The 16,504-nt window shown below is 42.7% G+C and overlaps 4 protein-coding genes across 4 annotated transcripts; 2 read left to right on the forward strand and 2 right to left on the reverse strand.

Annotated features, from left to right (window-relative positions):
• Positions 1-365: 365 nt before the first annotated feature.
• BCIN_10g01380 (hypothetical protein) lies at positions 366-3,531 on the reverse strand. The gene is made up of 4 exons (XM_001555668.2): positions 2,891-3,531; positions 2,761-2,835; positions 1,676-2,710; positions 366-1,615 (listed from the first exon to the last, which is right to left on the reverse strand). Exons 1-4 carry the CDS (start codon positions 3,077-3,079, stop codon positions 1,316-1,318), a joined length of 1,599 nt encoding a protein of 532 aa, XP_001555718.1. The 5' UTR covers positions 3,080-3,531; the 3' UTR covers positions 366-1,315.
• Positions 3,532-3,684: 153 nt separating this feature from the next.
• Positions 3,685-6,314, reverse strand: BCIN_10g01390 (hypothetical protein). Its single transcript, XM_024695448.1, has 6 exons — positions 5,695-6,314; positions 5,608-5,638; positions 5,492-5,547; positions 5,337-5,422; positions 5,143-5,283; positions 3,685-5,093 (listed from the first exon to the last, which is right to left on the reverse strand). Exons 1-6 carry the CDS (start codon positions 5,749-5,751, stop codon positions 3,998-4,000), a joined length of 1,467 nt encoding a protein of 488 aa, XP_024551242.1. The 5' UTR covers positions 5,752-6,314; the 3' UTR covers positions 3,685-3,997.
• Positions 6,315-7,534: 1,220 nt separating this feature from the next.
• Positions 7,535-9,596, forward strand: BCIN_10g01400 (hypothetical protein). Its single transcript, XM_001555666.2, has 2 exons — positions 7,535-8,498; positions 8,631-9,596. The coding sequence occupies exons 1-2, from the start codon at positions 8,454-8,456 to the stop codon at positions 8,970-8,972; spliced, it is 387 nt and encodes a 128-aa protein (XP_001555716.1). The 5' UTR covers positions 7,535-8,453; the 3' UTR covers positions 8,973-9,596.
• A 149-nt stretch (positions 9,597-9,745) lies between these two features.
• On the forward strand, positions 9,746-12,098 carry Bcpob3. Its single transcript, XM_024695449.1, has 5 exons — positions 9,746-9,842; positions 9,975-10,197; positions 10,250-10,758; positions 10,805-11,176; positions 11,226-12,098. The coding sequence occupies exons 1-5, from the start codon at positions 9,835-9,837 to the stop codon at positions 11,779-11,781; spliced, it is 1,668 nt and encodes a 555-aa protein (XP_024551243.1). The 5' UTR covers positions 9,746-9,834; the 3' UTR covers positions 11,782-12,098.
• Positions 12,099-16,504: the final 4,406 nt, after the last annotated feature.

Genomic DNA, 16,504 nt, shown 5'->3' on the forward strand with positions numbered 1-16,504 from the left:
GAGAATTCCTTAAATCGAGTATTTGAGCATACTTATTATTATTAGCATCACCTCGGTGTTGACTATGACGTCTTCATAATGGGTGTAATGTAATGTAATGTAATGTATTATTTTGTGTCTATCTATTCTAGGTTTGAAGCTATAAGAGCTATATACAATACGCTTGGGTACTTTAGTGAGGTTGAGATGTTATGCCGTCACGTAATCGTTCCCGGGAGCCGGAAGGTATTGTACTGAACCAGTATACTGCATGTAATTGGACGGGATTGAGGGACTTTTGGTCAATCTGCGATGAGATCATGGAAATAATGGCTATGAGAGCCTTTCTCTTGATCTATATAAGGGCTCAAGAAGGCTTTCATAACTGTTCTTATCACCAACCATTTCATCATCTCGCTTATTTTCTTCTACGTTCTCATTCCGTCTTGAAGTTTCGATACTCATTTACTAGTTCCATCACTCAATCACTCATTCACTAAACATCATCGTATCTCATCATCGAATTTCGTAAATTTTATTATTCCTTCTGCCTGTTACACACCCCAGTTTAGCAATCCTATCTACCATGAATCCACTTTCCATTCCCTCTACTGCCCACACAAACTCATTAGCAAGAGTGTTTCCACTAGCCAAAGGTTGCTCAGTATTCACCAGCAACGCATAGATTTTGTCTACACACCGGAGTATCCAGCCACCCGTTCTCAACCCACTTCATGCCAATCCTTCCATCCACTCGTCGCCACCATACGAGCCCCGCCCAACGTACGTGGGTATAGCCCATCAACACATGTTTTTTTCCATTACCGACCCCATCCATCCATCCATAATCATCAAAACATGCTATGCATTATAACTCAAAGGATGTGAAATCGAAGAATAGGTAGTATGGCAAAAGAGAGCAAATTGAAAGTGCGTATGGGAAATCAAATTCTTGCAATGCCAGATAATCGAGACAGACAAAAGAGTACATCATAAATTGCGTAAATTCTGTGATCCATAAAAAAAAAAGTGCACCCAATCCATCCTCAAATTTTTTAACGTGAAAAAGAAAAGCATAAAGCTATTCATAAAGCATGATACCGCAGAAACTATGAGCCAATAATCAAGTTGCTGAACTTTTGCTGTCCTAAAAGCATGAATATGAAAAGAAAGGCCCCGAGAAGTTTTCGTGATCAAATAGAGTACAAGGTAGAAGGGTCTTGGTCTCGTGATCCAAGGTGACTGAATATGATACATCGTCGAAGGTTCCATGCTCTGGTGATGGGTGATGAATGCGACGTTTTAACTTTTAAGGTGTTTTTGTTGATATTTGCATTTAAGCTGCTTGAGTGGCTCCACCACGACCTCCTCTTGGTCCATTGGCATTTCCACGTCCACGGTTTGCTCCACCAAAGTTGCCTCGAGATTGGTTTCCAGGACGACCTTGTTCAAATCCACCACGGCCACGTTGGTTCAACCCACCACGTCCACCACCAGAGTAACCATTTCCACCGTATGCAGAAGCCTTTGGTCGGCGAGGTTCAACGTAGATAGTTTCTTCACCGATTTTGTGGGGGTTGGCCTGAGCTGCTGCTTGATAACCGGAGGCATTGGCGTATTCGACGAAAGCACAGTTCTAAACGCAAATTAGTTATAATCATGAAAAACATTTGATAAATTGGCAGGAATGGCCTACCTTAGCGCGGTTGATATCAAAGTAGACCAACTCGCCGAAAGAGCTCAAGATTGAGCGCAATTCATCGTCCTTGACTGAAGCGTTGACATTGCGAACGTATCCCAAAGTTCCCTTGTCTTCTGTTGCTTGCTGAGAGATGGATTGAGGTCTGTTCTGTCTCTTGGCATCACCTCCAGCGGTCTGCCATCCGGCAGAGCCTGTTGGTGAGTTATCCTTCTTCTCAGCAGCTGGAGTAGCAGCGGTTGTTGCTGGGGTTGTTGGTTGCTTAGCTGGTTGAGCGGCGGCAGCAGCGGGCTTTTGTGCAGCTGGAGCGGCGGCCTTTGGTTGCACAACTGGAACAGCGGGTTTTGGTGCAGTGCCAGCTGAAGCTGCAATACGGGCAGCCCAACTCAATGGCTTAGCTGGGGTAGCGGGTTGAACGGGAGCTGGCTTGGCGGCAGAAGGTTGTCTTGAAAGCTCTGGAGTTGGAACGGGGTCCTTTGGCTTTTCGGGTTCCTTGACTTCCTCATCAACAGCCTTCTCAATATCCTCTGATGTAGGGGCTGGCTCCTCAGCCTTTGGCTCTTCTGGCTTCTCCTCAACTTCAGCAGCAGCCTCGGTTGATTCTCCATTTGTGGTTGGCTCGGCAGTGGCGGGCTCAGCCTCGATGGTCTCTTCCAACTTCTTGTCAATGACCTCGGCATCTAAAGTGGCTTCTGGAGCTGCAGATTCCTCAGCAGCAGTTGGTGCAGCTGGCATTTCGACGTCTTCAGCAATTGGAGCTGGCGCAGACTCTTCCTTGGCCTCAGTAGCCTCGACTTGCTCTTCTTCGCCCTCATCATTGATATATCTGAAGACATCGTTGAGAACGAAATAACCGGTAGCTTGCTGAGCTAAAACGAAAGTTTGAACGAATTTCTTGGGCTCGGCAGACTTGTTGGAAGTTTCACCAATAACTTGGATGACGATGTTATCGAAGGAGGATTGGGAATCGACATTGGTGACACGAACTTTGCAGTCTTGGAAATCGAGTTCGCGAATGCGTTCTTGGATACCCTGCGAAAAAATTAGCCACAGTTGCAGTTATGAAGGCGCGCAAAACTTACAGCTCGGCCAACCGATACTGGAGCTTGAGCTCCCTCGACACCAGAAACGAATTGAGATGCCTTTCCATAAAAGAGCTATGAAATGTTAGCGCAAATTGTAGTTTTAATAGCAGTAATCATAAAAACTTACGTGGAGCTTTTCTGGAGATTTGCTCAAAGTAGTGTAATATTGCTCAACAAAGTACCATCCAACTTCATCTTTAGAGAGCTCTCCACCGGAAGCACCTCCGGTTGAAGAACCAGCGGCACCGGAAGTAGCTGGATATTGTTCGGTTGACTTGTATTGGTCTTGTTGATTGAAAGTACCATTGGCGGCCATGATTGTAGAAAAGGTGGGGAAGGAAGACTTTTGTCAACCTCACAAGAATTAGAAGATAAGAGGGGTCTCGGAGAGATGCTTTTTTAAAGAAAATTTAGACAGATGAGATGGACTGTCGCAGATGGGTTCGAACAAAGTTCAAAATTGGGTGAAAAATAGCAGAATAGAGTCCTATCACAGAAATCGCGGGGTTTTCCAAATTTTGGGAATGTTTGTCGAAGATGATTCGAAATTCGTGGAATCGGGAGAAGATGATCGCTTTAAAGATTCAAGGATTGGTATTACGAGCGCTATGTGGAGAGATTGATCAGAAGTACAGAAGGAAGCTTCTTGAATGTAAGTAAATGTGTTTTGAGGTGTAGAAGGATATCGAAAAGAATTTTCTTGGGGTAGTCGATGGTGGGAAAGGATGAAGCTGTTCTGAGTCTCCATTATTTTACAAATTCATAAGCGAAAAGAAGAACTCCGAGTAGTTGCCTCAGGCATCTAGTAGTTTCGTGCACGTACCAGATCTAGATAACAAGGGTTCGATTGGTCAGGAGAGAAGTGGGAAATGATATGTAAGTGAATGTGATGGGTGGGCAATACTATAGTTGAACACATAATGCGAACAAAAGCTTTGTAAATCATTGTTGTCCCGCTTCATGAGATCAAGTTGTAAGGTTAAGCTCATAAGGGTGGAAGATAGTAGTAGAATACCATAATAAATTCTTGCCTAAAGACTGCGTGCATATCCATACTTTGGACAATGGTGACATCAAAATTGACATTTAGCAATCCTTACAGAGTCCAACGACAATCATCTTTTGATTATACATTGGCCTTGTTTTGGAATAATGAGTCTGTCGAAACAATCCAATCCTTCTCGTGGCTTCTTGAACATCCATGATCTTATAGTACTGAGAAGCCCTTAGACCACTATGCAATACCCATGGCAGATAACGCCTCATATGAGATCAAACCATCATCAAGAGCATCCTCCAGAATATTCCTTACTACCTCAGGTTGCAACTTGACGCATCTCAATAACTTATCTTGCTCACCATACAAACTCATAGCTAGAGCTTCCTTAACTTCAGCCTCCTCTAGCTCCTTGCTTAACCCCTCAACTTTCGCGAAATTTCCAGCACCACGATAGAATTTCTCGGCATTCTTGGATAAGACTGCCCCATTCTTGAAAGAAACCTCGTAGTTACTAGGTGGCTGTCCTAACTGAAATCTCAGAAGGTCAACATCACCCCGTAAGATGTGAATCTTTGGTAAATTATCGGCCGAAGGAAGTTTTGAAGCTTTCGTCAGATTGTCGAGTGCTGCCGTTAACACCTTCCATCGCGATGCTGACACTTCGGGTGATTGAGCTGCTTCGTGATTCAAACGAATAGAAGAGTTATATGAGATGAATGCTTCAGCTTTGTCGCAAAGTCCTTCGGGATTGTCGTCAATGCTCAAGGATGCGTAAGCATCATTTAAGGTTCGTTCGTATGTCCCAATGTCAATTCGCTGGAATCTGAAATTGGCATCGGCGAGAGCGGCAATAAAGTTGGACTTTGCAAGACCAGCTTCTTGCTGTCGGTCTGGAGTGCCTTCAAGGTAGGTTTGTAATTTTTCGCCAAGCAGTGTCGTTGAATATTCTTCAATCCATGCTAGACCTCGACCAGCATCAACGTTTACCAGTCCACACAGTATTGCGAGTGTTTGAAGCTGAGCCACCACTGTGTCTAGTAAAGTTTCAAGAGTTACTGGCTCAACAATACTCGCCCACCGATCATCTTGTGGAGGTTCAGAATTAGGATTGGATAATGAAACCCCGCCTTCCTCCATGTCTGGATCATCATCTGATATGGGTGCAGATTCAGCTTGGGTTTGTGATTCAGTGTATTGGTACTCCTGTAACGTCAAACATCTCTGAAAGAGCTCAATCGCTTCCTCCAGTAAGGCTAGGTTGTTATCATTACCGACATTTCTCGTTTCTGATGTTACTTCCGCAATACTGGTAAGAACCTGGGCGGTGTTGCTGATGTTGTTAGCCGTGAAAAGTACCACGGGATTTGTGTACTACATACAATAGGATATCTGCATTATCCTGCTTTAAACTCAATGCAAATCGGCTAGCCTCTAGGGCAGCTGATAGAAGGTCCAAGAGAGTTCCAGGCAGTTGTGCTCTAAGCTTCGGATACTGTGTGAGCTCATACAAGACTCGGGCTCTGTAGGATATTAGATTCTTCGTCACAAGAATCCCAGGACAAAAAGACCTCACCTGTTGTAAGCAAGATCGAAGGAGTTTGGAAACTTTTTTAATGCTTCTTCATAATTGTCGATTGCTCTGACAAAGAATCTCGTCGACTGTTGTGATTCAATTTTCTTTTAGATCCCGTTGAAGACACAAGTGGAAGTGGTTCACTGAAGCCTTACCTTTACAGCATCACCCCCTCTCCACTTCTCACCTGCTTCTTCGAAATCCACCCCAGCTATGACATGTCTCAGCTTCCGTGGCCATCTTGAGGCTTACGAATCCAACCATGACTTACCGGCAAGATATTCATCAGCAGTTGCTGGGATCTGCATATGTTACATTGCGTTCGTTGATTTGATTTGATTCATTTGTGAAGACTTACCTGTGGTGTATGCTTGGACTTCTTTTTGGTATCTCTCAAAAATTGTTTCTTCGGCATCGTGAAGGATCAGTTGGTAGGTAATTTTGAGTGTGGAAATAAGACTTTGGATGTTCAATGTGTTCAATGTGTTCAATGTGTTCAATGTAAGAGATTGTCGATGTTTCGTAGTTCTACGAGCACTACGTCGTGAGAAAATCCAGGTGGATATTTTATGGTGGGGTAAGGTAATGACTTTCTTTTTTTTCTTCTGACTTCTCTTGTGAGCGTAGGAAGCGACGTATTAAGGACCGATTTGGGATGATATTTTGGAGGCAAGGGCGATGAGCAATTAATTCATCGAGGACCTCCAATTGCTGCATGACATACCTAGGTACAGAGGACATCAAATCGGTACGAAATGCTCTCTTGCACTGGTCTGATCTGCTCTGCCCTGCTTCATTATAATTATTTACCGAAAAGACATGCTGCGTGCTGGGTACTGTATCACTCGCCCACTCCCTTCCAAATTGTTGGCTCATTACTCTGTACACCATACATCTCCGTACAGATCCAAAACACCACAATCTATTCGCATTCGCTCTGGTAGAACAGGAGGCCAGAGAACATTGCCACAGCTTAACGAGGGCAGAGGGGTACCGTCAAGTGCTTTTGCCTACCCCTCCTCCCCTCCTCCCCTCCTCTCCCCTTCCCCTCGACGGCATCCTGCATATGCACTCCAATACGACGTTCACTTTTTGCTCAATACCGAAAAAGCAAAATACCGCCACACATGTGATGCTCGAATGGCGTGTAAGATCTTCCATTGGCTGCTTGTGGTTGCATGCGTGATGGGATGTAAATGGATCTCGACCGTACCGCACCAAACGCAAGAGCAATTCCTAATTAGGGTTACTGTGTGAGATATTACATGTTCAGCTAATCAACGTGCGAACGTGCGAACGTCTCTTCTGTTTCATATGATACAAGCATTACTAGATGCCCCTAGTTCAATGCGACCTAATACGACGGCGTTCTTTTTAATCTAGAATATATCGTGGTTGCCACGTGCGAAGTTAAGAAATAAACTTTATTCACTTGACCATCCGTCAATGCTATTTTACCGGTTATGCTCAAGTCACGTCTGGTCCCGGCGGTCCCGGTGGTCCCTTTCCAAGTTTCTTTCCTATCATATATCAAAATCGTGAAACTAATACTCTAGATGTTTTGGGTTTGTCGGATGAATGGTTAGTAGTAATATTGATTCTCGATATAATAATCGCATCTAGTCTCTCGTCTCTGCATCTAGCCTCTCGCCTCCAGTCTCCAGTCTCCAGTCCAGATTTTCGTGAGGTAGGTACTCTCCAAGTTCGTGTGTGATGGGCTACAGTTTCTCTCCACCTGAGGGTTGACAAAGGGTTCTCCTTCTATTCTAAACAAGATGGCCATATGCCAACTATCCTGGGAATACTACCGCCTCTCCCGAAACGTGTAAATGCTTAGGTAGACATTACCTGGGTAGACAAGACCAATTCAGATCGACCAGTATCAACCATAACTGAATCTCAATGAATGTTGCTGCTATCCTTGAATCGACTATTACTGCTCATCTAGATATTGTTGGTAGGATCCGAGTTGCAAGAGGAAGGAGGATCGACTTTGATATTCACTCATACCCTTGGAGCCCTTGGAGGAACACAAGGCAGTGCTGCACTATCCATCTACCTTCATATATCGGCGGCAGATAGATCAAATGTGAAAAATGGACTCTGTTAACTCTTCACTTCACTTATTATCCTCTCCTCTCCTCTCTTCTCTTCTCTTCTCCCCCCCTCTCCCCTCCTCTCTTCTCAATCTACCCAACGAAGATACCTATCCATCCTCCATCAGCCAAAAGCAATACATGCCTATGAATGCCTCACAACCAACATCCACTATCTAACATACATCCAACATTTCCAAATCCCATCGCTTTCTCCACTTCACTAACTTAACACAAGACGAACGCTGATATCAGCCCAATCATTGTAAAAAGATTTTCCGAATCCCTACACACCACGTTTCTCTCTTACCCTCCCTCCCCAAGGTGCATCTTTCCTATCACATTTATTATTCCGATCAAATTTGTTCGTCGATATTCGTCGTGAAACTTTAAAAGCTGACTGCATCAAATCGATCCTCCAGAAATTCCGTCGAGCCACCTATCAGAGATTGATGACACTATCGCTCAACGAACTAATCAAGCTGCCAACCCGCTCATTACCTTTTATCTCTGTCCCTCTCAATTGAGTCTTACAAACGCTCCACCGACTTGAAAAGGAAATTCGTGTCTCCGTTTCTTTCTCATTCCACTGCAAGTCTGCCATTCTGCAAGTGATTGCTGCAATCTTTTGTCAGTGCGTTGCCGTTTTTAGAAGCTTTTTGATTGAAGTTGATCCACCTTCGAGAAGGGGTCCCTGGAATTTCCTGACAGACCTTCCTGACACTCCTTCACTCCTGTTTGAAGTTGACTGCCCTTTCAATTCCCTTTTCCTCGTGGCACCCAGGGCTTGACCCACTTGAACACCTGCTGCTACTACAAAAGCCGAAGACGTGGATCAACGCCATCACTTCCAGACCAGAATAGCCTGCGATAGCCCATATCTTTTCACTCCCTCGAGCCACTCTGCGATTCGATCATATAACGGTTGTTATTAGGGACCACATCATACTACAAGAGGAAACCTTGATTTAATCTGTCATACAATCTCATCCCGTGTCAATCTGAAACGAATATCGCAAAGATGGTTGCGTCCTTGGATTCTTCCCGTCCTATCATGGCACCAAGTGTATGTTTATTTCCTTCCTTCTCCCTTCTTTATTCTACACAACCTTCCCGTTCATTCATCGTTTATATTCCAGCATAAACCACCTCCACAAATAATCACCGATCATCGCTGACAATTATGCCTTCCACAAAGGTCTCCTCCAAAGGCAATCGCTTCAGCACTTACAGCCAAGCCATCTCTGTCGAAACCACCGATTCTGCCCAAGAAGAAATCACCGCTATTGAAGAAGGGTTCGACAAGTTACACAACAAGAAGTTGGAGAGTCAACGTTGTGATCTGACGACTGAGAAGAGAGACAACATGGGCAAATTGGCATTGGGAGCCAAGTTGGAGAGGGCGTTGGGTCGAAGAATGGGTAGCCAGGATGCCATTATGCGAAAGAAATCACCTTCACAATCATCTGCCGAATCACCTACAATATCAATGAACGAAAAGACCGCTCTCTCCGAGAGTGAAAAGGAGAATGCCGCATAATGGATGTGGATGTTAGATGTTGAATCGGGGGACGATATGGCTACTATGTTAGGAAGACGACTATTGTGTTACGGTTTTTCACTCGGGACAGTTATGGGCATCGATTGGCGTTCCGTTCATGTTTTATCTTTTACGTCACCTTAAGCCTAACTGTTATACCATTTCATTTGATGGGGGTCGACAACTGTTTTCAAAGCTCTTATACCACACCAGCGCACGCATTAGCGAGAGATGATGTTTTTAAATTGGCATGTAACTTGCTCGTTATTAGAGCAAGTAGACATAGGGAGTCTAAGGATCAAATAATAACTTGAATGCTTCCTACATATGTTCTATGTGAAAAGAAAGACCTGAGAAAAGTGACACTTCCATGTTCCTGTCAGATTGAAATAAACGAAGGATTCAAAGGGCGCATAATAGATTTGGACGTGGTTTCAGGAATGTGAATCATGGAATCTTCATCTCTCATTCAGAAGACTGAAACAATCATGATATCAGAGATGCTACATCTTGACTTGACTGTATGTAGCCTTGCAGCCGAGGCCAGCAGTAGATATGTGAAATGTCTCCAAATAGTAATGAATTGAATTGAATCCAGAGAGAACGCTCAATAGGTCGCAATCATGTTAGGGGATTCTTTAATACGAGTTTATTCTCGAATTTAGATCATCCCGTTTCCTTTCTCGTCTGTCTTTTGATGCCATTTTATCGCCAAAATCCATATCATCACGTGATTCGAAGCTTAATCAATTTATGCGTCTCTCTCTCTTAACGCGACCGCGCGACCTCAATTGCCAAATTGTCCTGCAGAAAAATCGTTCCTCAAAAAAAGTAGTAGCTAACCACCACCAAAACTCAAAATATGGCTATGTAAGTTTATCTCCTTTTAGATATGAACTGGAATCAATTGCGATTCGAATGCAAAGAAAAAATGTTGGAAGTTGTTAAAGCTAAAGGCGAGGCTTTTTCAGATGTGATTGCTAACATTATCAAACTTGCTAGGGAGAGTTTCGAAAATATCTTCCTTGATCTCTCGAAAGAGTCAGGTCGATGCAGGTTCGCTGAAACTGGATTCGGATGGAAGCCATCGAGCGGCGGAGATACATTCACACTCGAAAGCAGTAATATCGCAGGCGCGCAATGGAGCAAGGCAGCGAAAGGTTTTGAGGTGAAGCTTTTGTTGCGCAATGGTGATATCTGTCAACTTGACGGCTTCTTACAAGATGTTAGTATACTATACATCCTTGAATTGGCGCATTCTTTCTGATACAAGATAGGACTTTGAGCGATTAAGTAAAGTTTTCAAGAACTGGTACAGCACGAATTTGGAGCACAAGGAGCACGCTCTAAGGGGATGGAATTGGGGTAAAGGCGAATTTGGAAAGTCGGAATTGGTTTTCAACGTTCAAAACAGACCTGCATTCGAAATCCCATACACCGAAATCTCAAACACAAACTTGGCAGGCAAAAATGAAGTTGCGGTCGAGTTCACCCCAGGGAATGCTGATGATACGGGCACAAACGGAGCTCTGGGAGGTGCGCGTGCCAAAGGAAAGAAATCTGGTGCTGGAAAGGATCAACTTGTTGAGATGAGATTCTATATTCCTGGTACTGCGCCAAAGAAGGGAGCTCGCGAAGGAGAAGAGGATTCTGGAGACGAAGCTGATGGAGAGGAAACCAATGCATCTACCATATTTTATGACACGTTAATGGAGAAGGCTGAAATTGGGGATGTTGCTGGAGATACTGTTGCCACTTTCCTGGATGTATTGCATCTTACTCCAAGGTATGTCGCATTTTCAATTTTTTGGTAAAAAGCTAATTGTTCGCAGAGGACGTTTCGATATCGATATGTACGAAAGCTCCTTCCGATTACGTGGTAAAACATACGATTACAAGATTCAATACGATAATATCAAGAAATTCATGGTTCTACCAAAGCCTGATGAATTACATTTTATGATTTGTATCGGTTTGGACCCACCACTACGTCAAGGTCAAACCAGATATCCTTTCTTGGTTATGCAATTCAAGAAGGATGAAGAAGTTACCATTGATCTGAATATGACGGAGGATGTAATGAAAGATAAATACGCAGGAAAGTTGAGTATACATTATGAACAACCATTACATGAAGTTGTCACACAAGTATTCCGTGGTCTTGCCGGAAAGAAGATTAATCAACCGGCCAAGGATTTCTTGAGGTAAGTTATTTATCCAATATTTTTCTCTTTGCTTTACTAACATTATTAGTCATCACTCACAATATGGTATCAAATGTTCTATCAAAGCTAGTGAAGGTTTCCTTTATTGCTTGGAGAAAGCTTTCATGTTCGTTCCAAAACCTGCTACATACATTACCTACGAACAAATTACAGTCATAACTTTCTCTCGTGTTGGTGGAGCTACTTCCGCTTCCCGTACCTTCGATATCGCAGTTGGAATGAAGGGTGGAGCTGGTGAAACACAATTCAGCAACATCAATCGCGAAGAACAAAAGAATCTCGAGGATTTCTTTAAGATCAAGGGAATTCGTGTTAAGAATGAGATGGATGAAGATAATACAGCACACATTGCTCTTCTTAATAATCCGGATATGCAATCTTCTGATGAAGAAGTCGTCGCAGCTAGAGCTGATAGAGGAAGTGCTGATGAAGACGATGAGAGTGTTGATGAAGATTTCAAGACGGATAGTGAGAGTGATGTGGCAGAAGAATATGATTCTGCTCATGAAAGTTCTGGAACTGATAGTGAAGATGAAGGGGCTAGTGATGGGGAGAGACCGGCTAAGAAAGCTAAGACTGGTTAAGTTTAGCTGGTTATCCGTTTGGGGAAAATTTATTTGGTTGGAGGGTCGATGAAAGAAGAACCATAGTTTTTCTTCTTATATCTTGAGGCACGGCGTTTTTTTAGGCTGGTGAAGATATGACATTAGGTTAGGGAGATTGGGAATAACAGAGTCAAGTGCATATTACGAAACCTGGGAAGGGAGTGGTGAATATAATCAGTAGGAAAATTATGGGATTTGAGTGGGAGAGAATGACTGGGAGAGGAGGAGAGGGGAGGAGTGGAGATGAAAATGAAATATTATCTAATTTTTATGGTTGATAATTTTATGTGATAACACGTGAGTGATGTGGTGAAATTCTGGATGTTGCATACTTGTCTTGTTGTGTGGCTGTTGTAGCAAATGTATTCTAGTTGGCTATGTTTGTGGGGATTTATTGGGTTATTTTTAAGAAGGATGCTTGCGAGATGCTTGCGAGATGCAAATTGGGGATGGCTTGTGCTGAATTTGCTTGTTTGTTTAGGGGGATTCAAATTGAGGGAGAAGAGAAGATGAGTTGCTTCCCCCTCCCCCTATGCGTTGGGTAGGATATTCATGGTTTTATGTAGTGTGTGTATGTGTGTATATGTGTGTATATGTGTGTATATGTGTGTATATGTGTGTATATGTGTGTATATGTGTGTATATGTGTGTATATGTGTGTATATGTGTGTATATGTGTCTGAGCTAAATAAATAGTGATGGGAATAGCGCATCATTTTGACTCAGAGTTACAAACTGACCATCTTTTCAATACGTACGTACTATCAATTCATATTCACCTATTCGATTTTTCTATACTAATAATAATAATAATCATTTCAAGTTGTGAAATCAATGAATACATGGAAGGGGTGGGGAAAAAAAAGCTCTATGGAAGTGAAAGTAAATGTTGATAGATAATTAGGTATGAGCTACATAGACTTACTTAGTATCTTTCACATCTTTCACATCTCGAATTCAAAGTCGGGATCGTAGATTTGTTGTGTGCTATGGACAGGTAGTCTGAGGATGATTTGATTTGATATAATATGATATGAATAGAATAGAATAAAATGTGGTCGAATTTAATTCTCTCTATTGATTTACTGATTAGAGAATTGGTGCTGGTTCTTTTGATGTGTTCGGATTTTGTTGTGTGGTATGGCTTTATGAAGCGATTTGGGTATTCATACAAGGCGTACCTATGTATGTGTATATTATTTGATGGTGATTGATGGCCAGCTCATGTTGTCATCTGATGCTTTTAATCTCGTTATTGGCAAAAATCGCATGGAATTGTTAACTCGGTTTTTGCACCCACCCTGGTTTTGGCTGGATGCGGTTTCTTCGCTGTGCGTTGTTTGAGAGAGGATAGTATGTTTTAATCGTATGTGTCATTTACTTGTGTTGAAAAGACATGGGATGTGGCATTGTGTTATATGGATGAAATGATGAAATGGGATTGTGATACCGGAGAATGACTTGTTGCAAGCATGATGGATGGATGGATGGATGGGGGAGGATTGCTATTGTTGTTCTCTGTCGTGAGTTTTGTTAGGATATAGAGTGTTGGGATATCGATCATGTGAATATATATGCAGAGGATGTTGTATTAGCTAGCGGGGCGCTAGCGCTTCCCTATATAAGTAGGTACATAGCTTCTCGTAGATTGTAATGATGATGAATGAATACAGCAATAGTAGACTAACTTGAAGTGTTTCGACACGTATCAACCAAGTTGATACATACCAAAATACAGATTTGAGCTGCTCGGATAACGTGTCTGAATGTTCTGAGTTTTAGGTGTTGGAGTTGGGATTATTACATTCGTTTTTCAGTCTCGGATGTCTCTTCGAAGAATTCTTTCAGCATAAACTTTGTCTCTTCATATAATTCTCTACATCCATCAACCCATCGACCATCTCCCGGAACCCCAACCATTCCCCCAATACAATGATGACGCATCCAGCCGAGCAAACCGCACAAGCACAATTCGACCACGCAAGCGAAACTTACAAGCATGCAGCATGCAAACTCCAGGAAAAAATGCTCGAAGCTGGCGGTCTGCGTAAATTTTTGATTGAGAAAAAATATGGAGAGATCGTGCGATTGTATCGGAAATTACAGGAGCTGTTGAAATCGTATCATTTTCCGGAAGGTTTCGAGTGTGAGTTTGGGGTGGAATATTGTGCGTGGGTGGGGAGTGGAGAGGGCGAGTTTGGTGGTGAGTTTGAATGTTTGAGTGGGTTGTTGGAGAGGGAGATGGAGGTGGAGATGGAGAGAAGGTGGAGGTGGAGGGGGGAGTTTTTGGTGGGTGGGGGTGAGGATGGGGATGGGGATGAAGATGGGGAGGATGGGGATGAGTTTGTCGTTGAGTCTGAAAAATTAATGTATGCTTTGCAGAGTGCGTTGCAGGGGTTGAAAGAGCTTAAGGGGGGAGAGATGGTGGCGCCGGGTGTTGGGAAGGAGGAGTGGGGTGGAGGGCTTATTGAGATTTTTGCGGCGCTTGAAAAGATTAGGATGGGGGCGAGGGAGATGCTTGGGAGTGAGAGGGGGACTGGGACGCAGATGGATGGTGGTAGTCGGGACTTTGGGGGGTTGAGAGAGGAGTTCCAGAGAATTTTGGTTACGTTGGTGATTCATTTCGGTAGGGATACATCTTTCTTCTTGTTGAGCGAGAAGATAGTAAGTATTAAATAGTAAGGATACTAACGAAACACAATCTAGATTTTATCATCCTCGAAACCATCGATAACCCAACAATTTGCCAGCAAGTCGATCCTGCAAAAGAACTGCGAATTAGAAAACCAAAAGTGTATATGGAGCTGTTGGTCGAGAGTCGTGAGAATTTGGGTCTGAGTGTGCTGGCTCGTTTGAAGGCTATACGGTGTTGCATTGATGAGTTGTCTCAGAGTCGTTTTCGGGATGTAAATTTTTAAATCTGGGAGGAATAGATTGGATGGAAAAGTAGAGGGGATCTTGTTCTTTTAGAGAGAGAACAAAGACTCTTTTTGTTTTTGAGAAATGGGAAATACGAGATTTGGATAGATGTGTATTTGATTCGGAGAATGAGATTTGAATAGTCGTAGTTTGGTGTTTGAAATCGATGAGGAGAATTAGATTTCGATGTTCATATTAGATGGATTGAATAGTAGTAGTGAGCCGTTGAACTCATTCAAATTTTAACTTGCTAATAATAATTCATCGAAAAGTGAAGTGGTGCTCTAAGTAATTACCTAGTGCTCTTAATTCAGCTGAGATATTAAGCAATCTAGATCTCAGTCATAGATATCGATGAATACAAGAGATACCAACGCTAAACGACCCCTTTATAACTCAGAATATCTCGTGATCGGCTACCTCGGTTAGCTTTATCGGTGCTCGGTTAATTCTTCTAGCTTGGTCGGCTGAGTCGATAGTTTATATGGCGTCTTTTTGGGACAAAAATTGACAAACCCCAACTTTTTGTCCCGAAAAGACATTATAGGTCTAGCACCCCACACACAGTATGTATCGCTCATCTTTCTTGATGATGAAGTTTTGCAAAATTACAAGATTGGAATTTGGAATGTAGAGAACTGTGATATCTGGTAAGTATCTACGCCCTGATATTCTAACAATCGAATCATTATGAAATTTTGATTGATATTTCCTTGACTATTTCTGATAGTAGTCACTAGATTCGGCTTCTGCTGTTGCGGAGGGTTGAGTTTTGGCGGTTGGGAGTAATTATCGAATGGTGGGAAATGTCTCAGCTAAATTATAACTGTCTGGGGATTATAACTTGAGGGATTCTTAGCAAAATACTCGCCGAAGTTAATGCGACCGTGGAGGAATATAAAGGTATTTGTATTCATATCAGCGGAAGGATCAATCGTGGTTTCAATACTGGGAATACGGTATTGCAATATGAGTGAATATGTATAGGTGATTTTACTAGCGCGCTAATACACGAGAGTATTGCATATAGCTCTCGTAGCTCTGAACCTAGAATAGATAAGCACAATCAATACAATATATTAATCATGTCTATTGTGATAACATCATAATCACCACCAAAATGATACCAGCACACGGCCATCATCATTAAAAAGTCAAGAAATGATGGAGTCTAATTCTCTGATATTGATATCGTCCATCATGTCAATTAATTTGTCCCTAGCAATCATGATTTATCATTAAAACATTTAGCCGCGCTATACATATAAAGTATGAAGTAGGCATGTATCTTGTTGCAAATCTCAAGGCCGAATAATTGATAGACCCTTGCAGTTTATAGTTTGATGTCTCTAGGGAAAGTGGAATATGTGGGGGATCCGCCTTGTGTCCCCTTAGTCCTGGAGTAGCTCCACGCTTAAGGACAAGACATTTTAGACTATGCAATGGGTACTCGTGGGGCGGATAATGGAGCTGACAGATGATCTGTGGGTAATCTGTCGGCGGGGCGGATAACTCAAAATCTGCGTAGGCAGCCTCGCAGGTTATCTGCGGATTACTCATATATCCGCAGATTATCCATCTGTCCGCGATCCGCCCTCACTTGATAAGAATACAGGTGCAGAGTGATGCACTACACTAATTCTGAATCTAATCGCTTTACTCAATCAAGTTGCGTTATGCAAAACAGGTCGAAAATATTTGAAAGCGTTATCTCAACGAAATTGATACTGTTTTTAATGACGGGAAAACCAGGAGAAGAGCGGGACTAAGAAGTGTTCGAAAA

Source organism: Botrytis cinerea, chromosome 10 (assembly GCF_000143535.2).
Source record: "Botrytis cinerea B05.10 chromosome 10, complete sequence".
NCBI lineage: Eukaryota > Fungi > Ascomycota > Leotiomycetes > Helotiales > Sclerotiniaceae > Botrytis > Botrytis cinerea.

Bases quoted from the DNA above. Each gene is read 5' to 3' on its own strand.
- BCIN_10g01380 (XM_001555668.2), bottom strand. From the start codon at position 3,079: ATGGCCGCCAATGGTACTTTCAATCAACAAGACCAATACAAGTCAACC. The intron at 2,836-2,890 runs GTAAGTTTTTAT...AACATTTCATAG, and splicing joins AATCTCCAGAAAAGCTCCAC to CTCTTTTATGGAAAGGCATC. The intron at 1,616-1,675 runs GTAGGCCATTCC...ATTTGCGTTTAG, and splicing joins TTGATATCAACCGCGCTAAG to AACTGTGCTTTCGTCGAATA.
- BCIN_10g01390 (XM_024695448.1), bottom strand. From the start codon at position 5,751: ATGCCGAAGAAACAATTTTTGAGAGATACCAAAAAGAAGTCCAAGCAT. The intron at 5,639-5,694 runs GTAAGTCTTCAC...TAACATATGCAG, and splicing joins AGTCCAAGCATACACCACAG to ATCCCAGCAACTGCTGATGA. The intron at 5,548-5,607 runs GTAAGTCATGGT...GACATGTCATAG, and splicing joins TGCTGATGAATATCTTGCCG to CTGGGGTGGATTTCGAAGAA.
- BCIN_10g01400 (XM_001555666.2), top strand. From the start codon at position 8,454: ATGGTTGCGTCCTTGGATTCTTCCCGTCCTATCATGGCACCAAGT. The intron at 8,499-8,630 runs GTATGTTTATTT...CCTTCCACAAAG, and splicing joins GTCCTATCATGGCACCAAGT to GTCTCCTCCAAAGGCAATCG.
- Bcpob3 (XM_024695449.1), top strand. The intron at 10,198-10,249 runs GTTAGTATACTA...GATACAAGATAG, and splicing joins TTGACGGCTTCTTACAAGAT to GACTTTGAGCGATTAAGTAA. The intron at 10,759-10,804 runs GTATGTCGCATT...AATTGTTCGCAG, and splicing joins GTATTGCATCTTACTCCAAG to AGGACGTTTCGATATCGATA.